Genomic DNA, 22,982 nt, shown 5'->3' on the forward strand with positions numbered 1-22,982 from the left:
TGAATAAAAACGTATTACACTATTGGAGACCTTCTCTGCGGGCTCATTATTCCTTTGGGAGCCTGTGTCTTGAAGGTGTTTCACTGTGGCTTGGAACTGTGCACGAAAACTTCCCTGGTGGCTATGACTGATATCTCTGGAGCCTGGATGGTTCACCTAGATGGATGACAGCTAGTGGTTACTACATTGATGACACCACTCTTTTCCAGTATTATACATCCTGAGCACCAGCAGCAGGTCTTAAATGCTCTATGCGCATTATTTTGCGCTGTCTGGTTAGTGCAATATTTGTCTTTTTTCACTACCACGAAAGCCACAAACCTATGATAATGTGTACACTGTGACTATGTGCACGCATCACCGTAATCACCTCAGCTCATAGAGACTCAGCACTTTATAAAGTTCATAGTGTTTTTTCTGATCGTATTGGGTTTACTACCCATCTTCACCATCACGAAAGTTACTAGCTTATTTGATTACGTACCTTTTGGCTATATGCACATAGTATGGAAGCATTCCAGTTCATAAGCATTCAGCACTTTATTCAGTGTGATATATTGTGATTTTAATGTGTTTTTATGCTTTTTATGTCATTAGCGCTGCATATCTATTTTATTTACTTATCCTATTGGTTCTTGAGGTACCTTTTTATGCCAGCAGCTATTATATATTTAGACCTAGCGCTCGATTACTCATTTTTTAACATTATTGCAGGAATCACCTGCAGACCCCTCTATGAAATTGTGGGGTTCTTGGAGACTTCTTTTTGCATCAGTCAGCTCCTGGGCTAAATTTAACCAATCCTTGACAAATTAGTAGTCATTTGAAAACTAGGCCACTAGATTATTTTCCTTACTGTGGAATGATTCACTTGGCAATAATTTTAAATCCCTTGACAGACTCCTAGGCATCCACAACCATCTTTTTGAGGGTTTTAGGGAGCTTTTTATCCTGGCATGACATCACATGTCACTAGCAAATAGAACCAGATCCTAGATACCAAAGGTTTAAACAGGTCAAATTCCATATGTATCAAGATGCTACTTACTGCAGGCTTACCAACCCTCTACAAATTAGCTCAGGATGAAGAGCGCTAGGGGCTGTGGGATAGCTGGATTGGCTTGTGCTTGAAAGACTTCTAAAAATGTACACAAGATTCTTAATGAAGAGCAGCTTCTTTTTTTGCATTTGAAAGTCAAATTTCACTTGCACACTCCCCAAGGAGATACATTGCCATGTAATCTTGATCACCTACATTTTAATTTATATATCTGTAGTAGTGGTAAATGCAGAGGTGTACATATTTTTACATATTTTCCAACAAATTGGTTGTAAACCTAAAATACAAAAAAAACAAATCATGGTCCTGTCCTGTTAAAGTGGGAGTAAATTTCCAAAATGTTGCTTACATGCAGGGTACTTTTGACAGAAAAGACCCTATTGGTCTCTTCTGCCATAAATGCATCCTCCTGCCTGTCAGCTGTCATGTACAATGAGCCGCACATGAGCAACTCAGTGAACATTTACAGCCCTGCTCCGTGCGGCAGCGATGTGACTCCCGTGTGCATGTGCGGGAGTGACGTCATCGCGACCCAGCCTACTGCAATGCCCAAGGCAAGGGACCCAAAAGGAAGACTGGGCAAAGATGGAAGCGCCGGAGGCACTCCAGATCAATCCAACCACAGTGTTAGAGCGCACCGTTTGACAAGTAAGTTTGGTAAGTCTGCCATAATGTACTAATATGCCATGCATACTAGCACATTATGGCATAATCCACCTGGGGGGCCCCAAAATAAAAATTTGACAGCACAGTTTACTACCTCTTGAAGGCATGATATACTGTATAGTGTTTTTGCAATGTTATGATGCACCCCTTTCTATGTACAGTGGGGCAAAAAAGTATTTAGTCAGCCACCAATTGTGCAAGTTCTCCCACTTAAAAAGATGAGAGAGGCCTGTAATTGGCATCATAGGTAGACCTCAACTATTAGAGACAAAATGAGAAAACAAATTCAGACAATCACATTGGCTGATTTGGAAAGAATTTATTTGCAAATTATGGTGGAAAATAAGTATTTGGTCAATATCAAAAGTTCATCTCAATACTTTGTCATATATCCTTTGTTGGCAATGACAGAGGTCAAACGTTTGCTGTAAGTCTTCACAAGGTTGGCACACACTGTTGCTGGTATGTTGGCCCATTCCTCCATGCAGATCTCCTCTGGAGCATTGATGTTTTGGGGCTGTCGCTGGGCAACACGGACTTTCAACTCCCTCCAAAGGTTTTCTATGGGGTTCAGATCTGGAGACTGGCTAGGCCACTCCAGGATCTTGAAATGCTTCTTACGAAGCCACTCCTTCATTGCCCGGGCGGTATGTTTGGGATCATTGTCATGTTGGAAGACCCAGCCACATTTCATCTTCCATGCCCTTGCTGATGGAAGGAGGTTTGCACGCAAAATCTCACGATACATGGCCCCATTCATTCTGTCCTGTACATGGATCAGTCGTCCTGGTCCCTTTGCGGAGAAACAGCCCCAAAGCATGATGTTGCCACCCCCATGCTTCACAGTAGGTATGGTGTTCTTTGGATGCAACTCAGCATTCTCTCTCCTCCAAACACGACGAGTTGTGTTTCTACCAAACAGTTCTATTTTGGTTTCATCTGACCATATGACATTCTCCCAATCCTCTTCTGGATCATCCAAATGCTCTCTAGCAAACTTCAGATGGGCCCAGACATGTACTGGGTTAAGCAGGGGGACACGTCTGGCACTGCAGGATCTGAGTCCCTGGCGGCGTAGTGTGTTACTGATGGTAGCCTTTGTTACGTTGGTCCCAGCTCTCTGCAGGTCATTCACTAGGTCCCCCCGTGTGGTCCTTGGATTTTTGCTCACCGTTCTTGTGATCATTTTGACCCCACGGGGTGAGATCTTGCTTGGAGCCCCAGATCGAAGGAGATTATCAGGGGTCTTGTATGTCTTCCATTTTCTAATTATTGCTCCCACAGTTGATTTGTTCACATCAAGCTGCTTGCCTATTGCAGATTCAGTCTTCCCAGCCTGGTGCAGGTCTACAATTTTGTTTCTGGTGTCCTTCGACAGCTCTTTGGTCTTCACCATAGTGGAGTTTGGAGTGTGACTGTTTGAGGTTGTGGACAGGTGTCTTTTATACTGATAACAAGTTCAAACAGGTGCCATTGATACAGGTAATGAGTGCAGGACAGAGGAGCCTCTTAAAGAAGAAGGTACAGGTCTGTGAGAGCCAGAAATCTTGCTTGTTTGTAGGTGACCAAATACTTATTTTTCACCATAATTTGCAAATAAATTCTTTCCAAATAATCCATTGTGATTGTCTGGATTTTTTTTCTCATTTTGTCTCTCATAGTTGAGGTCTACCATTGATGCCAATTACAGGCCTCTCTCATCTTTTTAAGTGGGAGAACTTGCACAATTGGTGGCTGACTAAATACTTTTTTGCCCCACTGTATATGTATAATACTTGGTTGATCCTGCCTGTTTCTGTGAATAAACTGGCCATGCTAATTATGGCTGCCGACCCATGCAAGCATTGTCAGTTTACGTTTTTCCATCATCCTGCTCTCTCTGCAGCATCTGTATCTTCCTGTCTCCCTCTCCTACCCTTTCTGTCATATCAGTGGTCTGTGTAAAGCCGATCCTCTCCCCACCCCTCTTCTCCCACCTTGATTGACTTATTCCTCTACAGCTTCTCCTCCTCTCCTCTTTGTTAAGGATGCAAAGGAAAAGAAACTGAAACTAAATTTTGTGTAAACAACATGAGGTGATTGTAGCCGTATTAGTGCATTTGCAACAGGAACAATTGAGTACTGTCCGTGATACTTTTTTTTATTTGCACTAACATACAATTTTGAGGACAAGCTTTCGGGGAATGTCCCCTTCTTCAGGTCTAAGCAGTACTGAAACAAAGATTTAGCAGAATGTTAGAAGAGATGTAGGGGACGGGAGGAAAAAAAAAAACAGAGATAAGACACAGCAAAAGCAAAGTCTTGGGGGGGGGGGGGGGGTAGACAACACTAGCAGAGGCAGTCATACTTGAGCTGATAGTCATAAAACTGTTGGATAATGATTGAGGAATCCCATGTCCAAATTCAGGCCGTTATCTCTTGTGTCAAATAGAATTATCATTCTTAGTTCAAACGTTTTTCTTTCCTGAATGGATTTGAAATTTCATTTAAGAAATATTTTATATATTCAATATTTTAGTTCTTAAAGGAAATTTCAAATCCATTCAGGAAAGAAAAACGTTTGAACTAAGAATGATATTTGACACAAGAGATAACGGCCTGAATTTGGACATGGGATTCCTCAATCATTATCCAACAGTTTTATGACTATCAGCTCAAGCATGACTGCCTCTGCTAGTTTTGTCTTCCCCCCCCCCCCCCAGACTTTGCTTTGTCTTACCTCTGTTTTTTTTCCCATCCCCTACATCTCTTCTAACATTCTGCTAAATCTTTGTTTCAGTACTGCTTAGACCTGAAGAAGGGGACATTCCCCGAAAGCTTGTCCTCAAAATTGTATGTTAGTGCAAGTAAAAAAAAGTATCACGGACAGTACTCAATTGTTCCTGTGTAAACAACATGAAAGCATGGATCCATCCTGTCTTGTATTAATGGTTCAGGCTGCTGCTGGTGGTGTAATGGTGTAAGGGATATTTACTTGGCACACTTTGGGCCCCTTAATACCAACTGAGCATCCTAAATATAAAGAAGAGGGGTGTAGCGAGCACTTGTAAACCAGAGAGCTGCAAGCACAAAAGGTGGACCAACCCGATAGCAAAATAAATAACAAACAGTGCAGCGCTACAGTACACAAATTAAAATTAATTCCTATATATGTAAACTTCTAAATATAAATCATTCAGTGAAAAAATATGCTTAATTGTAAGAACAGCACCAAATTCCCGTAGAGCATTAATAGGCAAAAAAACTTAATACCTTATATATATATATCAATATATATATATATATATATATATATCAATATATATATACACACACGCACAGTATCTCACAGAAGTGAGTACACCCCTCACATTTTTTAAATATTTTATTATATCTTTTCATGTGACAACACTGAAGAAATGACACTTTGCTACAATGTAAAGTAGTGAGTGTACAGCTTGTATAACAGTGTAAATTTGCTGTCCCCTCAAAATAACTCAACACACAGCCATTAATGTCAAAACCACTGGCAACAAAAGTGAGTACATCCCTAAGTGCAAATGTCCAGATTGGGCCCAAAGTGTAAATATTTTGTGTGGCTTCAATTATTTTCCAGCTCTGCCTTAACCCTCTTAGGCATGGAGTTCACCAGAGCTTCACAGGTTGCCACTGGAGTCCTCTTCCACTCCTCCATCACTTTTGTTGCTAGCGGTTCAGACATTATTGGCTGTGTGTTGAGTTATTTTGATGGGACAGCACATTTACACTGTTATACAAGCTGTACACTCACTACTTTACATTGAAGCAAAGTGTAATCTTCCGTGTTGTCACATGAAAAGATATAATAAAATATTTACAAAAATGTGAGGGGTGTACTCACTTCTGTGAGATACTGTATATATAAGGCGTGTATATAACAAACACCAAATAAAGTGCCAAAAAGTGCTTAGTGACAAAATATAGAGTAGTTTGTGTAAATTTGACTAGTCTATAATCTTCAGTGGATGTGCAAACCAGTGACATGCATCCAGCTGTGACAAATCTTCCGTGAAATTCCTTCAACCATATGAGCTCACCAGAACTCTAGTAAAACAAGCCTGTAGTATCACTACAAGCAGTAACAGCACCCTTCACTCGTTCCTCATCAAGGGCCACCAGAACGTACCTTAACAGAGACAGCTCAAAGGGATTTAAATTGAAATAGGGGGATCCAGGCCTGGTCAGTCTCTCAATTTGCTGCTATTGTAAGTAGAGGCCCCCTTCTCAATCCGTTTAACCTTGGTGTGAAATGTAGAGAAAGCATCTTCTGCCAGATGTTTCCACCTAGGTAAGTAAATCATAGTTCACCCAGGTCTCATGCTACATTTATGATTGGGTGCATTTATTCCTATCTCAAATTCTTATGCCTCTCAAAAACTCCAGAGACAAAATGTCACAAATGTGTGCTTAACATTCAGTTTTTCTGCAGACTGTATAAGAATCTTAGAGCTTAAGGGAGGGTGATCTCTCTAATGGAATCTATAAAAATATTTAAAGGGTAAAGGTTAATTCTTTATTAAAGATAGTATGTCAGGAAACTGATAAAACTGCTGCAGATATAAACAGCAGGCACCTGCCAAATCTTACCTATCAGTACCTATCAGCCAGGATTTTGTAATCATGGTGGGATTGGGGTTGGGGTCCCCTAGGTACTTGCACTTTATATATGCAATAGTTTTTCTTTTTATTGCCACGACAGTGTCCCCTTAACCAACCCCTTCTAAAACTATTTTGCAATATAAGATGACCAGTATTATAAAAAAAATATTTTGAAGAAAGGATGAAAACGTTCATTTTATTGTATTTGTGGTCATAGCAGTACTCTACATCAATAGCTAGCTGTATTTTTCCAGTAACCATGGTTATTAGAATAATTCTGTCACACTGATTTCAGTTCAGCAAATCAAGGAGATAAGGCTATTATTGAAATATTTTATTATAACAGTGGAAATGTATTGTCTGATTCAATTACAGCTTTAGGTCATTGTTTCCAAGAGATGCAAAACAGCTGTCCAGATATTCATTTGTCACGTCTTCCAACCGTTCTGGCTTCCACTTTGGATTCTGGTCTTTATCAATAAGAACTGTCAGGTTCAAAATAAAACATAATTAGTCAACCATATAATTCCTCTACAATTTAATCAAAATGACTCTTGTATTACAATGCTAGAGACATGCACAGTATATGTGATATTGCATTACACAAATAAAATAAGTCTGTAATACATTATAGTAGGTGATAATACTTTCAGTTTAAAGCAAACCTGTGGCTTATTCCTACATGATAAACTGGATTCTAGACTGAAAAGCTGTCACCTTCAGATAGATTGCATTATGCCAATTACGACTAGAACTAAGGATACATTCTGTCACACCTACTATTGCCCTGTCCTGTAAGGCTCCATGCACACTGGGTGTTTTGATCTTTTTTTTTTCAAAAATAATTTTATTGGGAAAGTTAAGGTAGATCAATGTACATACAAATATGGATTACAGTCCGAACATAGACACAATATGCAGCATCCCATTTCACAGACGGGCTATGGGTTTGAATTGTAGTACAAATCGAGGTGAGATATATCTTTATATCAAAGGTGTATAGCAAACCAGCAGATACAAAAAGTGTAATAGATAAATCGTTATAGGTATATTAATTACTGACCTATCTACTTGTATGCCCTTATGTTGAGGGAATGTGAAGTGTTGGGAAAGAATAGCACATGATGATGTGTGTGTTATGATTTGTGTGCCCATTTTGGAAGCGTGTGATCCACGTGAAATTAGTCACACCTGTATGAGAGATTAAATGCTATATTTTGTTGGGGATATATGAATGATGAAAGCGTACAAAAGGTGTGAGATAAAGAGAAGTCAGAGAGGTGAATAGATAGAAGAAGAGATGTAGAGTGAGGTAGTAGGGGGGAATAAAAAGGGGGGGAGGGATGGGGGAGGGGGAGAATGGGTAAGGAGTAGAGGAGATGTTAGAATAGGTAGCTGCAGATAGAATAAATCACATTGTTTTATACGAGCCAGAAAGATAACTATATAGCTTAGGATTTAATATGTGCAAGAGCATTTAATGGGGCAATATGTGGGTCAAGAACCTGAAAGGTAGGTTATGATGTTGAGTCTCAATCCATCTAAATGTGCATTAAATGCGTCACTGGTGGATAGGGTGTCTTTTGAAATAACATTGTGTCCAATTATTTAGTCAGGGGGTGTAGGCTGTTCATGCAATAATAGGTGATAGGTAGTGTTGGTTTTGAAATGACTCCAACAAGCCCATGTCTTCCTGAATCTCTCGGGATGGTCTTTTGCTACAGAAATCAATTTCTCCATTTCCTCAATTTTGTTGATCCTAGCAAACCATTCTCGAATAGTGGGAACATGTGCTGAGCGGCAGTGGACTGGGATACATTGTTTTGCCGCGTTTACCATGTGCATGGCGAGTGATTTACCGTATGTCCTAAATGAAAGTGTGGAATGGTGGAGCAAGAATTTTGCGAGGGAGAGGTCTAGAGAGCACGTAGTTACTTGCGTGATTATGGGTTGGATTTTCTCCCAGAAAGGCTGCAGCAATGGGCAGTCCCACTAGATATGCAAGAGTGTACCTGTCGTCTGGTGACATCAAACACAAATCTGAGATGTTAGGGTCAAATTTGTGAAGCAGGGACAGAACTCTGTACCATCTAGAATATAGTTAAAAATTGTTTTCTTGTGTGGAGACACATATGGACCCTTTGTGTATATGTTCGTAAATGTGATCCCAGTCTTCTGGCGATAGTTGAAGCTGTAAGTCAGAGCTCCAGGCCTTGCAAGCTTTCCTAGATGGAAGGTCAATGGTGTTTTCGAGGCATATGGAGAGCTTAGATATAACATGTCTCTGGGGAGAGTCTGTTGAGCAAAGTTTTTCAAATGGGGTGAGTGGTCTAGTATAATCTTTTAGATGTGAGGAGCTATGTATAAAGTGGTGGAGATGTCTGTATATCCACGGCGTCAGGGTTAGGGATGGCCATTTGTTCAAAAGGTGGTCTCTCAGTAAGAATGTCCCATCTTTGAAGAGTTGATGCAGAGTCAAATTGTCTGGGGGGTTAGACCCGGCAAGAAAGGCACGAGACATTCCAGGGGGGAAGTCTGGGTTCATTTTGAAAGGAGTGAGTGGACCAGGGGTTGAAGAAAAACCTGTTTTCTGACTTATCAGATGATAACACGATAGAGTAGGGCCTATAAGAAGGTGTTCCCTGAACTCAGACGAGATGTAGGACTTTTTCAGCCAAGGGGAAGTGGCAAGCGGGGTCCCTGAAAATGCAGCTTCTAGAATAACCCAAGCATTACGGTTGCAGTTCGTAGACCAACCTACTATTCTTGCCATGTGACAGGCTCTATAGTAGTGGGTGATATCAGGCAGTCCAATACCTCTGCCCGTCTTAGGCATGGTAAGTTGTTCAAAACCGATTCTGGGGTGTTTATTACACCACAGAAACGAGGTACATAATGTTTTATAGGACTTAAAGAAGGAATTGGGCAGTTTAATTGGCATTGTTTGCATCAGGTATAGTAGTCTGGGAAGCACGTTCATCTTAAGAATAGCTGCTCTGCCAAACCAAGAGAAAAATAGTTTGTCCCATGTCTGTAAATCTTTGGTGCTGCTACGTAAAATGGGTGAAAAGTTTTTGGCATAGAGTTCTAAAAGGTGAGTCGGTAATTGGATTCCTAAGTATGTAATGGCCACGGACTGCCATGCGAAAGGAAAGTTCATTTTCGCCTGTCTGATCATATCTTGGGTTAGAGAAACATTGAGGGCCTGGGATTCATTGAAGTTAATTTTAAAATTGGCCAAATACTGGAATAATTTGAAATTGTGCAGTAAGTTAGGTAGCGTAATATGTGGTTCTGTCAGGAAAAGTAAGATGTCGTCGGCAAAGGCAGCTATTTTGTGGATTTTGCCCTTGATTAAAATTCCATTGATGTTATTCTGTTTAATGCAGTTCAAAAAAGGTTCCAAAGTAAGAATGAATAGAAGGTGGGATAATGGACATCCCTGTCTGGAACCATTGCTTATCAAGAAGGTGTCTGAAAGGAGGCCATTGAAACTAACTTTAGCAGTTGGTGTTGTATATAAAGATATGATAAAGTTCAAGAGACGTGGAGGAAGCCCTGGGGTATCTAGTGAAATGAAATCCTTTAGGAATGGGTGTGCGAGGATGTCTATGAAGGATTTGTAATATGTGGTTATAAGTCCGTCTGGGCCTAGGCTGTTACCTGGTTTTAATTGTGCGATAGCCTGTTGTAGTTCTGTCAGTGTCAAAGCTCCATCTAGTTCTCTTGCTTGTGATTGGGAGATAGGTTTAGGAAGATATTGGGAGAGAAAAGTCTGGATAATGACCTTACATGGTCTAATATCCCCTGTCGGTTTTGGGGCTAAGGGTAGGTTGTAGAGGGTAGTATAATATTTCTCAAATTCGGCTGCGATATCCGCAGAAGTTTTAAGTAAGTGACCTTGTTGGGAGCTGAGTTGATGAATGGTGCGAGACACTTTTTTTAGATTGCAAGGCCCTTGGCTAAAAATTTGCCGCTCTTATTTCCATGTTCATAAAAGAGCTTCTGAGATAAAGTAAAGTTACGCTTGGTTTTCTTTTCCACTATGTCTCGAAGTTGTTTGTGTGCCTGGTCAAGTTCGGTCGCAGAGTTTACAGCCTTGGAGCGTTTATGTGAGCATTGAAGTTTACGTACTTTATGAAGTATAGAAGTAAAAGATGCCTGAGCTATGCGTTTGAGAAGCAGTGATTAAAAGGAGCCCACGTATCACACATTTGTGTGCTTCCCATTGAATGAGAGGTGTCATTTCCGGGGACGTATTTTCCTTAAAATAATTGGTCAGAGATTCACGAATTTGGAGGGTAACGAATGAGTCCGTAAGGAGAAAGGGATCTAGTCTCCATGTTTTGGACGTGGGTGGGGCATCGGGAAGATGTACGGTCATCATGGCTGACTTTAATGTGTGTAAGTCTTTTTGTGAAAGAAAGAGATAGTCGATTCTGGAATAACGCTTGTGAGGTACAGAGAAAAAAGTGTAGTCTTTGTCAGAGGGGTGTAGGGTACACCATGTGTCATGGAGAAGAAGGTAATTCAGTTCAATTTTAATCTAAGTGCTCGGAAGGGTTTCGATGAAGAGCCTGTCGAAGTGTCTTCCAGCGGATTCAGTGCTACATTAAAATCGCCCCCAAGAATCAGGATACCTTATTGAAATGATGCAAGTGTTTTAGAAATTTTACGGAAAAAGCTCACTTGTATTGGGGCTGTAAATGTTGGCTAAAGTAAGCGGTTTGTTGTAGAGGGTGCCTTTAAGGAAGAGGAACCTTCCCTCTGGATCCTCCAGAGAATCAGTAATTGTGAGCGGGAGTGTTTTGGAGATCACAATGGACACACCTTTTGCTTTCACCTCTGTGTTAACCACTTGCCGTCCACCTGCTGTTTATAAACGGCAGGACGGTGGCACTCCAGGGGCGGGTTGCCGTTCATAAACGGCACCTGCAATTTCTAGCTGTGCGCGCTCCCTGGGAGCGCGCAGCACCGCAAACCGGTGCCCGCTGTGTCCTCCGGACACAGTGAAACACTGATCGTCGGACGGGACCTCTGTACAAGGTCCCGATCATGTGATCACTGATTGGCCAATCAGTGATCACATGCAAAGTAGTAAGCAAGATGTCAGTTGTAACATCATTGCTTACTACGTGTGTAATCTGTGAATGATCACAGAGGTCACATGGTACAAGGCTATTCACAACAGCCTTGTACCATGTGACAAGCTGTGACCAATCACAGCTCACTCAGTATTTCTCAATGGCTGAAAGAATGCAGACAGAGAGAAAGTGAAATGATTGCTTTTACATCCTATTGGGTGTAAAAGCAATCACTGTAAAAAAAAAAAAAAAAATCTTTATCACCCCCCACAAGTAGTACAGTGTCACCATGGTAGGGTGACAGTATGTAAAAAAAAAAAAAAAAACATAAATAATAATATAAAAAAATTAAATAAAAATGTAAAAAAAGTTTAGAAATTATAATTTTTGGTTATAAACTAATTTGGCTTTTTTTTTTTTACTAAAAATATAACGAAATACATTTTGGCCAAGATTTATGATGAAAGATTTATTTGCAAAATTTTATAAAAAAAACACTTTTTTTCAAAATTTTTGGACTTTTCATTTACATAGCAAAAAAAATAAAAATCCCAGTGGTGAATAAATACCACCAAAATAAAGCTTTATCTGTCTCAAAACAATGGTAGAAAAATTCATATAGGTACAGTGTTGCATGACCGCACAATTGTCATTCAAAGTGTGATAGCGCTGAAAGCTGAAAATTGCCCTGGACAGGAAGAGGGTAAAAGTGTCCGGACAGGAAGTGGTTAACTGAATGGTAGACTGTCGGGTAATTAGCATTGGAGAATTTAGGGATATGATCAGCACGAAAGTGAGCTTCTTGGATGAAGAGCACGTCTGCTCGCAAGCTTTTCATGTAAGTCAGGAATTGTGAGCGTTTCTCAGGTATATTTAGACCTCTTGCATTAAGAGATGCCACAGAAAGTGTATGGTGGGCTCGTACGGATGTGGGTTTAGTAGACATTGTCTTGGATGGCAGAAAAAGTACTACTCAAGGTCTATAATGTGCAGCAGATGGGTGTGAGAAAAGGGGGGGGGTGAATGAGAGGAGAAGGGAGGGGGGGAGGAAAGAAAAGAAAAAAAAACAAAAACACCAAACAGCCCCCCCCCCCCCAGAGTGCAGAGAAAATGAAAAGTAGAAATAGGAGTTAACAAAATAAAGAGGAAGAGTCAAGAAATCAGAAAATAGCAGAGGTGAAAAGTGTTAGGCGTCCACAATAGAAACCATACAAATGTGATGTTATGTGGTCCTAAAACTTCTCTTACGAAACAAAATCCGGAGACAGTGTAGTCCGGCTATGCCGTCCTGTATTGAGAATCGTATGTGTTGGTGAGGTACTTAATGTATTGTGGGTGGATGTGGAATTCAAATCGGAGATGTTTAGTCGGACCCAGTGTCGTCCGCTGTGGGGGGTCGCGGGAGAGTCCCAGGAAGACCGTCTAGGACCTACTAGGTATATTAAGTCCGAAAAGTGTGTATAAGATAGCGTCCAATGGAAGGTAGCAGTGACACACGGAGATAGGTAGATGTCAGCAAATTTTTGTAGGGAGAGGTATTCATTTTGTAATAAGGGGGAACGGGTAGGAGATGTTATATGTAGAGGTGTGTTGGGTATAATAGTGTGAGTAATCGTGTGTAAATCTAGGGATGCTCACTAATAAGTATGAAGGTATGGTATTCTGTAGGACGTTTCCTATGTGTCTAGTTGTATGTAAAACTGTCTTGGGAGGGCATCAAGGTGGGGCTTTGTAGCAGGATGTGGCATAGTCATACATTTACATTACTATAGTATCACAAGATAAACAGTATACTCTAGTAGTAAGTTCCGTTCTGTAGTTGCCCATGAGCCATAAAGTGCGATCACAAAAGACAATGCGAAAAGGTCTCCTTATACTGTGTCAGTTCAGACTTAAGATATCAATCTTATATGAAACCTTGCAGGGAAACATCAATTACATAACGTAGTAAGATTCAGGGAAGCAGGCCGAGGGCAAACAATCTGGTTAAACTGCATCCCTGAATCCTTGACAGAAGAGAAATATTGGCCCCAACTGAGGCGTTCCACGCAGTGCAGCAGGCCGTTACCACGGGTGCAAGCCAACCTCAGAATTAGCGAGGTTGTGATAAACCGCTTGAGTGGCATCGTGATTCTGTGGCCTGTTGAGAGCGTGGTCCATAATAATCTATGTACACGTATCAGAAACTTGCATAACCATAGAGTGAACCAGTTGTATGCATAACAGTTAAAGAAATCCTATGCCTTAGAAATATCTTGGCCAAGGGCAGTTAGGAGGTTTATGTTTGAAGATGGCTTGGAACCTGGGTATCGAAGGTTATCACACTATATACTGGGAAGAATGTGAAGGCAGCCAAAATATGGGGGGGAGGGAGACAATGTACGGAGGATGGCGGGGGAAGGAGGAAAAGTGTATGAGTGCATTGCATATGGTATCTCAGATGTTCGTGTATAAATCTGGGGATGATCACGAACGTGTAGATAAGTATGGTATTCGGAAGGAGGTTCCTATGAGATCATCTGTAGTTAAGAAGCTTGTGAAGAGACACTATGGGCAGGATGTGTATCAAGGTATGGCATGGTCACACAATAACAGCACCACAGAACCACAATATAAACATTGAATAAGAGTGAGAAGGCTTATTCTGGGATTGTTCATGGACCATAAAATGTGTTCCTAAAGGGCAATGCGAGAAGGCCTTAATAAACCGTAGTAGTTCAGACTCAAAATCTCAATCATATAAAATTCCCTGTATAGAGACATCAATTGCAAAATGCATTGAGATTCAGGGATGTAATCCCATGTCGAGGCAACTGAGCAGTCTGCATCTCTGGATCCTGAAAAAAGAGAAACTCCGGTCTCAACCGAGGCTACCAGTACAATCCAGTAGGCCATTACTGTCCAGACAAAAAAACTCCAGAACCAGTAAGATTATGAACCGTGGTAGCACCGTTACCATGCAGTCTGCAGAGAGCAAGAACTACTATAATCTGAGTATATACATTCGAAATCGGCATAAACATAGAATGAACAGATAGTATACATGAGAGTTAGAACAATCTAATGTGATACACATACCCTAGCATTTTAGCCAAGGGCAGATAGAAGGTTTTCAATTGACGGTGAAAAGGAACCAGGGTTTAGGAGAGAATCACACGATATATTAGGTCGGGTGTGGAAGTAACCATAGGATGGGGAAAGGGTGATGCACGGGTGGGTGGGGGAGGGGGAAAGGAGAAGTGTCATTCGTGACGTGCCTTGCGATGAGCTGGTGAAGCTGGTAAACTGTCCCCAATGATGAGCTTTCGTCGTACAGGAGAGGACAAGGTGTGTTGGGATGGTCTGCGTCGCCTTGCTCCTCCAAGGTGTCCAGCAGATTGGGCCTCCATTGGGTCTTCATCCGTCTGAGATGGGAGGTGGGATTCACCGGACCAGTTGGGCAGGTCCACTATTAGGATATCTAGGACCTCGCAGAATGGTGCAATAGCTTCCGGGAATCTCAGGATAGCTGTTCACCCCATGTGCGTTGCCGAAAGGCCAGACGGGAATCTCCAGCGATATGCTATACCCCTGGAACGTAGTAGATCCAGTAGAGGGCGTAAATCCTTCCTGCGTTGTAGGGTGAGATGGGAGAGATCTTGAAATAATTTGATTTCTGTTCTGTTATATATCACGCAGTTTCGATCTCGCGCTCTGCGTAATATTTCTTCCTTGAGTCGTTAGTCGACTAAGCAGCAAATTATATCTCTCGGGGGATCAGTGTCCCTACCTCTAGGACGTAGAGCCCTATGGAGGCGTTCAATCTCAATAGGAGACCCCTGTGTTCTTTCCAAAAGATCATTAAAAATGGTTAAGAGCGTTTGGGTGAGTTGGTCCAATTCAATTGCTTCAGGGACACCACGTACCCTTAGATTATGTCGTCTTCCCCTGTTGTCCAGGTCCTCGATATGACGATCAAGCTCTCTTAGGTGCATAGTGTGAGTATCTACCAGTTTGTGTATATCATGGATTGCAAGGTCTTGCATGATAACTTTATCCTCCACTGCTTCTAGCCTTTGGGCCACTGCCCGCATATCGATATGTAACTCTGCAATTGCTGCAGAGAGGGTCTCTTTAATATCTGATGCTACTGCTTTCAAATCCCCTATAGTGAGAGGGGAGACTGCAGAATGGTAGGCTGTGGGTGCTGCGGCTGGACTCCTGCTCCGCGAGCGGGACGCTCTGTGAAGCAAGTGGGAGGAGGCAGCATGGGAGGAGGCCTCAATGTGCTCTGGGGTCTGGGTCCGGAATAAATCCGGAATGCTGGGTGGGTCTCCTATCCGCTTTCCCCATGTCAGCGGTATCTCTCCCTGCTGTGGTCACGCGTTCCTACCTCCATGTGTCGGAGCTCTGGGAACTAAGCTGTCATCTTCTCCGGGCTAAAGCCACGCCTCGTCCTGGGTGTTTTGATAATGCTGCCAACATTAGCTGTTTAAAGTCACGTTAAAAACTTGAGTTTTTCAGCTTTTTTAGCGTTTTTGCATTAGTGTTTAGCGGCGTTTTGCCACGTTTAGCGGCATTTTCCAGTGGTTTTTTTTACCAAAAAAAGACCAAAAACATCGGTTTGTGGCATTTTACCACATTTTGCCACGTTTTTCAGCATTAGAGCATTTTTACAGCTAAAAAACCCAGTCCTGGGGTTTTTTTCCAGCCAAAAAACGTCCCTGCCAAAAAACTTTGATTACAGTCTATCTGTGCATGGACACATAGGATAACATGCTGGGGGATTTACTAGCTGTAGAAAAAAAAAACGTCACAAGCCAAAAACAACAGTTGTAAAAATGTCCATTGTGCATGAAGACTAATGCTTAGTAAGTTCAGCATTCATTTGTCACATTTATTAAAGACAAGGTCAGCCAGAGTGGGGCTATACAAGCTCTGGTCCCAATCTGCCAAATGTAAAACCTCTATAAGTACACAAAGGCACTTGGAGGTGCCTTATTTATATTCCAGCAGCCATTTCACCATATGTCAGTCAACAGTAAATGAATTTAACCACTAGCCTACAGGGCACATATACCCCCTTCCTTCCCAGGCCAATTTCCAGCTTAAAGCGCTGTCACACTTTGAATGACAATTGCGCGGTAAAGCAACACTGTACCCATATGAAATTTTTATCATTTTTTTGTGACAGATAGAGCTTTATTTTGGTGGTATTTAATCACCTCTGGGTTTTTTATTTTTTTCTTAAACAAACCAAAAACCACTGAAAATTTTGGGAACAAAAACGTTTTTTCTTAGTTTTTGTTATAAAATTTTGTAAATAAGTGATTTTTCTCTGATGTGCGCTAATAAGGCTGTAGTGATGGGCACTGATGGACACTGATAGGTGGCACTGATGGGCACTGATGAGGAGGCACTGGTAGGTGGCACTGATGGGCATTGACAGGCATCACTGATGGGCACTGAAAGGCAGCACTCATATATGGCACTGATAGGTGGCACTGACTGGCACTGTTAGGTGGCACTGACTGGCAATGATAGGCGGCACTGATGCACACTGATAGGTGGCACTGATGCCCACTGATAGGCAGCACTGACTGGCACTGATAGGTGGCACTGATTGGTACTGATGGGTGAAACTGAAAGGCAGCTCAGAAGGGGACTGATATGTGGCACTGATGGGCATTGAAATGTGGCACTGATGGGCACTGGCAGGTGGCATGGATGAGCACTGACAGCTGGCACTGATGGACACTGACAGGTGGCACTGCTGGGGCTACACAGATCATCAGAGCACACTGATCATCAGTGCCCTGATGATCTGTGTACATGTCCCCTCCGAGGAATGCTGATTACCGGCTCTCCTCTCCTCATGAGCTGTCAGCGTGACAGCTCGTGAGGAGAGAAATGCCGATAACCGGCATTTCCCTGTTTACATGTGATCAGCTGTGATTGGACACAGGTGATCACATGACCGAGCCAACATCTTCGGCTCTTTCCGTTGATCAGTGATCCGCTGTGTCCGAGGGACACAGCGCACTGCCGATCGCCGCGCTGCAAGCTCCCGGAGCCGATACGCAGTTAGAATGGGAGGACGTCATATGATGTCCTCCCAGAACGAGAGAACCGCCTTGCGCCCCGTCATTGTACTATATGGCAGGCGGGAGGAGGTTGAACATGCTTAGAACAAACACAGATCAGGACAAAAAGGTTAAAACAATGAACAAAAAACACAAATATTTGAACAGTGGTAGACTTGATGGACTGCTTGGTCTTTCTGTCATCACTATTTTATGTTTCTATATTAAAATAGGCCAAAGACATACTGTTACAGTGCATGTAAGAAAAAGAAAGCCGGAAAAAAGCTGTTACGAGTGTTTTAGGAAGCGTTTAGTAGCGTTCAATGTTTTTTTTCTGCCTCAAAAATGCTCCCAAAAACTCAACAAAAAACATTTTTTTCCTGCTCCTAAAAGCTGAAGCTTGAAAAACGCTACTAGCCTAAAATAGTGTTCATGGACACATAGGATAAGACTATTTAGCTTCTAGGAGCTTAAAAAACCTCTAGTGTGCATGGGGCCTTAAAGTAGAACTAAAGGCATTTTTTTCATTTTGGATAGAGAAAGGAAGGGTTATAACTCCCAGCAGTTTTTCTGCTTTCTGCTTCCCATTGAGTTTATTTCTGGTCAATTCCTGTCCAGTAGCCAAAAGAGGAAGTAAGAGGAATTCCCTTCCCTCTATTTTTCATCTGCCAATTTTGTAATGAAGTGGAGCTATAATATGGTGATAAAAAATTAACACTTGAAATTCATTTGCACTGTTCTCTAGCAGCCTTTGTTTTATTAGCACCTTGGGAAAGAGTGAAAGATACAACTGTTTTTGCTGTCTTTTCAGCTTACAGCATGACGAGGACACTGCTTTTCTGGCAAGATCAACAGTATTTTTCTGTACTTGCAAAAAATTTTACTAACCTTAGGCCCCACCCGCACTTCAGATGACGGAAACTCCCATTCGCAATTTTTTATGGGCGTTTTTCATAAGAATCTGCATGTTGCGCATAGGGCAGCCCTTTCATTTTAACCAGTTCCCGACCACGCTATGGCTACAGAACGATTGGCTAGTTCTGGGAGGGCATTCATGGACGTCCTGCCAGAACAGCGCCTCCCGCACAACCCCTGGGGCACACACTGCACGCGATCTGTGATTGCTGTGTCCTTTGGACACAGCTAATCACATGGCTACGGATTGGGCCAATCACAGCCACTTTTACCATGTGACCAGCTGTGTCCAATCACAGCTGATCACCAGGTAAATAGGAAATGCCGGTTATCGGCAGTCCTCTCCTCACAATGACAGCGTGTGAGGAGAGCTGGTAAGCGGTATTTTGCATTGGGGCATTTACACTGATCATCAGTGCCCTGATGATCAGTGTATTATTATTATTATACAGTATTTATAAAGTGCCAATAGTTTGCTCAGCACTGTACATTACAAAAGGGGGACAGAACATGTGACAGAACAATACCAATATAATGCAAAACATGAGGGGATTGAGGGCCCTGCTCTTTCAAGCTTACAATCTAGGAGGGAGGGGATGGTGGCACAGGAGGAGATAGCTGTGGGGGATGGAGTGGTAGGAAGAGTGGAGGAGGTCGGTCAAGTTAGCAGGAGGATGGGTAGGCTTCCCTGAAGAGATGGGTTTTCAGGGTGCGCCTAAAGGAGAGGAGAGTAGGTGATAATCTGATGGGTTGGGGCAGGGAGTTCCAGAGGATGGGTGACACCCTGGAGAAGTCCTGGAGGCGGGCATGGGAGGAGGAGGTGGTGTAGGTGTAGCCCCATCAGTGTGGCCAATAGTGCCCATCAGTGCTGGCAACCAGTGCTGACAATTAGTACCCATCAGTTAATCAGTGCTACCCATCAGTGCCGCCTAACGGTGCCCATCAGTGCTGACTAGCAGTGCCCATCAGTGACACCTATTAGTGCAGCCTCATCAGTGCTGACTAGCAGTGTCCATCAGTGAAGGAGAAAATTACTTATTTAAAAAACTTTATAACAGAAACTAAGAAAAACTTTTTTTTCTCAAAATTTTTGGTCTTTTTTTAGTTTGTTTAGCAAAAAATAAAAACCCAGTGGTGATCAAATACCACCAAAAGAAAGCTCTATTTGTCTCACAAAATTTATAAAAATTTTGTTTGGATAGTGATGCATGACCACGCAATTGTCATTCAAAGTATGAGAGCTGAAAGCTGAAAATTGGCATTGGCAGGAAGGGGGTAAAAGTGCCCGGTAGGCAAGTGGTTATTGGGATGCCCTATTCATGTTTGCTGCCCAAAAGAAGCTCTGGCTCCTTTTTGGGCGACAAGTTTCATGTGATGTTTAAAGGTGCAGTTTGCTGTGCAATTCTTAGAAAAATTGACATTCTCCCAGTCCTGTCTGTGTTGTGAACATGTGTGAGATGGCCTCAGCCTTACACCACTCCACAATCCATGCCCTCTGACATGTTTCCCACCACCCACTGGGACTTGGTCATAGACCTCTATGACCAAACTCCAGTGGGTGGGGCAAAACATGTCAGATGGCATGGACTGTGGAGTGGTGTAAGGCTGAGGCCATCTCACACATGTTAACAACACAGACAGGACTGGGAGATCAGTGATATTTTGAAGTATACAATACAATACTGGAAGGTGAGCACCAGCAAGACAATATACATCTTCCTTTTTGGCTTAGAGCGGCACCACAAATGTAAGCAGGTTGCTGCGCAATTCTGTCACAAGCGCAGCAAAACTGCATCGCGTTTGGGGTGCCATTTAGAATGAGTTGCACCCAAACGCACAATGCATCACAGGCAGAATTGCGATTGCCAAATATGAATGGGGCATAAAAATTTGTCTGCTCCCACACTGCAACAGTTAATTGCCTGTTTTATTCACCTCATCCTCCCCTCCCAACAGATGTCGCTTCCCCACGCTCTGGGCAGTTGACTGTCTCTTGACATTAACACATCCACTGCAGGGTTATGGATCCTGCTTTGGTCTTGAGGACATCAGGATCCCAGACTGCTGGCACCTGGCAGGGGGGAGACTGTGCAGGGACCAGTCTAGCTACAGAGGAGTAGCAGAAGATTAAGTAAATATTCTTTTATTGTTCCCCTAGACCTTAAGCAGTTTTAGTTGTCTGGAGCTGTACACAGAACATGGAAGTGTAATTATTAGTAGTTAGTAAAGTAGTAAGAATAGGTCTTCTACATGTTATGACTCAGAAAGGAAATTGAATTTGTTATGGGATGACCACCTTCAATTTACCTTGTGTATAAAGTGACACAAAAATAATAAAATATGAAGAAAGATAAAATGTATTAATTGTTTGCTGTGGATTACAATGCAGCCAGCCTCATCCCACTGTTTCCAGTTAATCCTAGTTTTGCTGGGGAGAAAGAAGCATTATACCTGTATTGATCACCAGCTGCTAGTATTATCAGGCTTCCTGCTCATATTATGTGAGATCATAAAACTAGATGTCATCTCAAGCTGTGTTTGAATAGTAAGATTTATATTTGTACAGATGGTATTTTTCATGATTATTCTGTTTATTTCTTGCACAAGCTAATCCTTGCTTCTGGAGATATTTAATTTAAGTGTGGGGGAAACTCCTGCTTCAACAGTTTATCTATGAACAAGAGGATGTACAGTGTGGTGCCCGATGTAATGCAATGTTGAGCCTATGCTTGGGTTGTCAGACATTATAATACACTAAGGTGAGCAACAGAAAAGTACCAAACTGAAATGTTAGTGCCTACAGACACTGAAGTTCATGTTTAGTTTAAAATGGCACAACATAAAGTGAAGTGAATGCTTCATTCCTGAGATCAGAAGGTATATTGAGCTAGATAGGTCAATACGCTGGAATGAAGCCTTCGTTTTAGTTTAGGAAACTTTAACATTGAACTCCAAACAATTAAACATATGGTTCAGATCCATACATGGAAGCTGATTTGCTTGCCAAAAAAGTCCTGAGACTTACATGGCCAGCTGGTGACTTGAATCTTCTCTGTTGCAGGTAAGTAACACAGCTAGGTCATCTTCCTGTCCCCTCGCCTGTGACTGAACTGTATTCCTTGTCAGCAAAAGCTGATTGGTTACCATGAACAGTTGCTCCAAATTTGGTCTGCTGTTGCTTTAATAAATCACTACAGTTTCTGAATTCTTTATTTTTTTAAATAAATACATAACTGCATTCACTGGTGTGTTAAGATCTGCCTGGATTCTAATTGAATCCCCAATTCCAGACAAAAACCTTCTTATGTAGTAAGGCAATCATATATACAGTTGTTCTCAAAAGTTTGAATACCCTGTCAGAAATGGTGACATTTTGGCATTGATATTGAAAATATGACTAATCATGCCAAAATGTCTTTTATTTAAGGATAGTGATCATATGAAGCCATGTAGTTCTTTTTTAAATCATAATGATAACAGAAATCACCCAAATGGCCCTGATCAAAAGTGTACATACCCTGGAATATTTGGCTTTTGTACAGACACACAAGGATACACACAGGTTGAAATGGCATTCGGGATTAATTTCCCATATCTGTGGCTTTTCAGTTTGCAATTAGTGTCTGTGTATAAATTGTCAATGAGTTTGTTAGAATGTTAGCTCTCACGTGGATGCACTGAGCAGGCTAGATACTGAGCAATTGAGAGCAGAAAAGAATTGTCAAAAGACCTGCATAACAAGGTAATGAAACTTTATAAAGATGGTAAAGGATATAAAAAAAGATATCAAAAGCCCTGAATACTGTTCAATCAACTATTAAGAGATTGAAAATTCAGGGATCTCTTGATACCAAGACAAGGTAGACCAAGAAAGATTGTAACTGCCAGAAGACTTGTTACGGTTACAAAGAAAAACCCACAGCTAAGCTCAGGAGAAATGCAGGCTGCTCTGGAAAAAGATGGTGTGGTTGGTATTTAAGGAGCACAATACGATAACACTTGAACAAAAATGAGCTGCATGGTTGAGTAGCCAGAAACAAATTTCTATTGTGCCAATGCCACAAAAAAGCCTGGTGAGGCATGTCAAGGTTCTTGTTGAGCATACTGTATATTGGCTTTTTGTGGCATTTGTGCAGTAAAGGCTTCTGGCAACTCGACCATGCAGCTCATTTTTGTTCAAGTAGTGTCATATTGTGCTCCTTAAAAACAATCACACCATCTTTTTCCAGAGCAGCCTGTATTTCTCCTGAGGTTACCTGTAGGGTTTTCTTTGAATCTCAAACAATTCTTCTGGCAGTTGTGTCTGCAATCTTTTTAGGTCTACCTGACCTTGGCTTGGTATCAAGAGATCCCTGAATTTTCCACTTCTTAATAACTGATTGAACAGTACTGATTGGCATATTCAAGACTTTGGATATCTTTTATATTCTTTTTCCATCTTTATAAAGTTCCATTACCTTTTTACGCAGGTCTTTTGACAGTTCTTTTCTGCTACCCATGGCTCAGTGTGTAGCCTGCTCAATGCATCCACGTGAGAGCTAACAAACTCATTGACTATTTATACACAGACACTAATTG

At 41.8% G+C, this 22,982-nt stretch overlaps 1 protein-coding gene across 7 annotated transcripts in view; it reads right to left on the bottom strand.

The window, feature by feature from the left end:
• Positions 1-6,662: 6,662 nt before the first annotated feature.
• HIBCH (3-hydroxyisobutyryl-CoA hydrolase) overlaps positions 6,663-22,982 on the bottom strand; it is a 638,488-nt gene continuing 622,168 nt past the window's right edge. For all 7 annotated transcript variants that reach the window (XM_089690215.1, XM_089690218.1, XM_089690217.1 and 4 more), the window contains one exon: positions 6,663-6,828. In XM_089690215.1, coding sequence (XP_089546341.1) covers positions 6,713-6,828 — 116 coding nt within the window. In that variant the 3' untranslated portion in view covers positions 6,663-6,712. The remainder of the gene's footprint in view (positions 6,829-22,982) is intronic.

The sequence above is a fragment of the Staurois parvus genome, unplaced genomic scaffold, assembly GCF_062004578.1.
Source record: "Staurois parvus isolate SC_StPar_1 unplaced genomic scaffold, SC_StPar_1.0 ptg000522l, whole genome shotgun sequence".
Lineage (NCBI taxonomy): Eukaryota > Metazoa > Chordata > Amphibia > Anura > Ranidae > Staurois > Staurois parvus.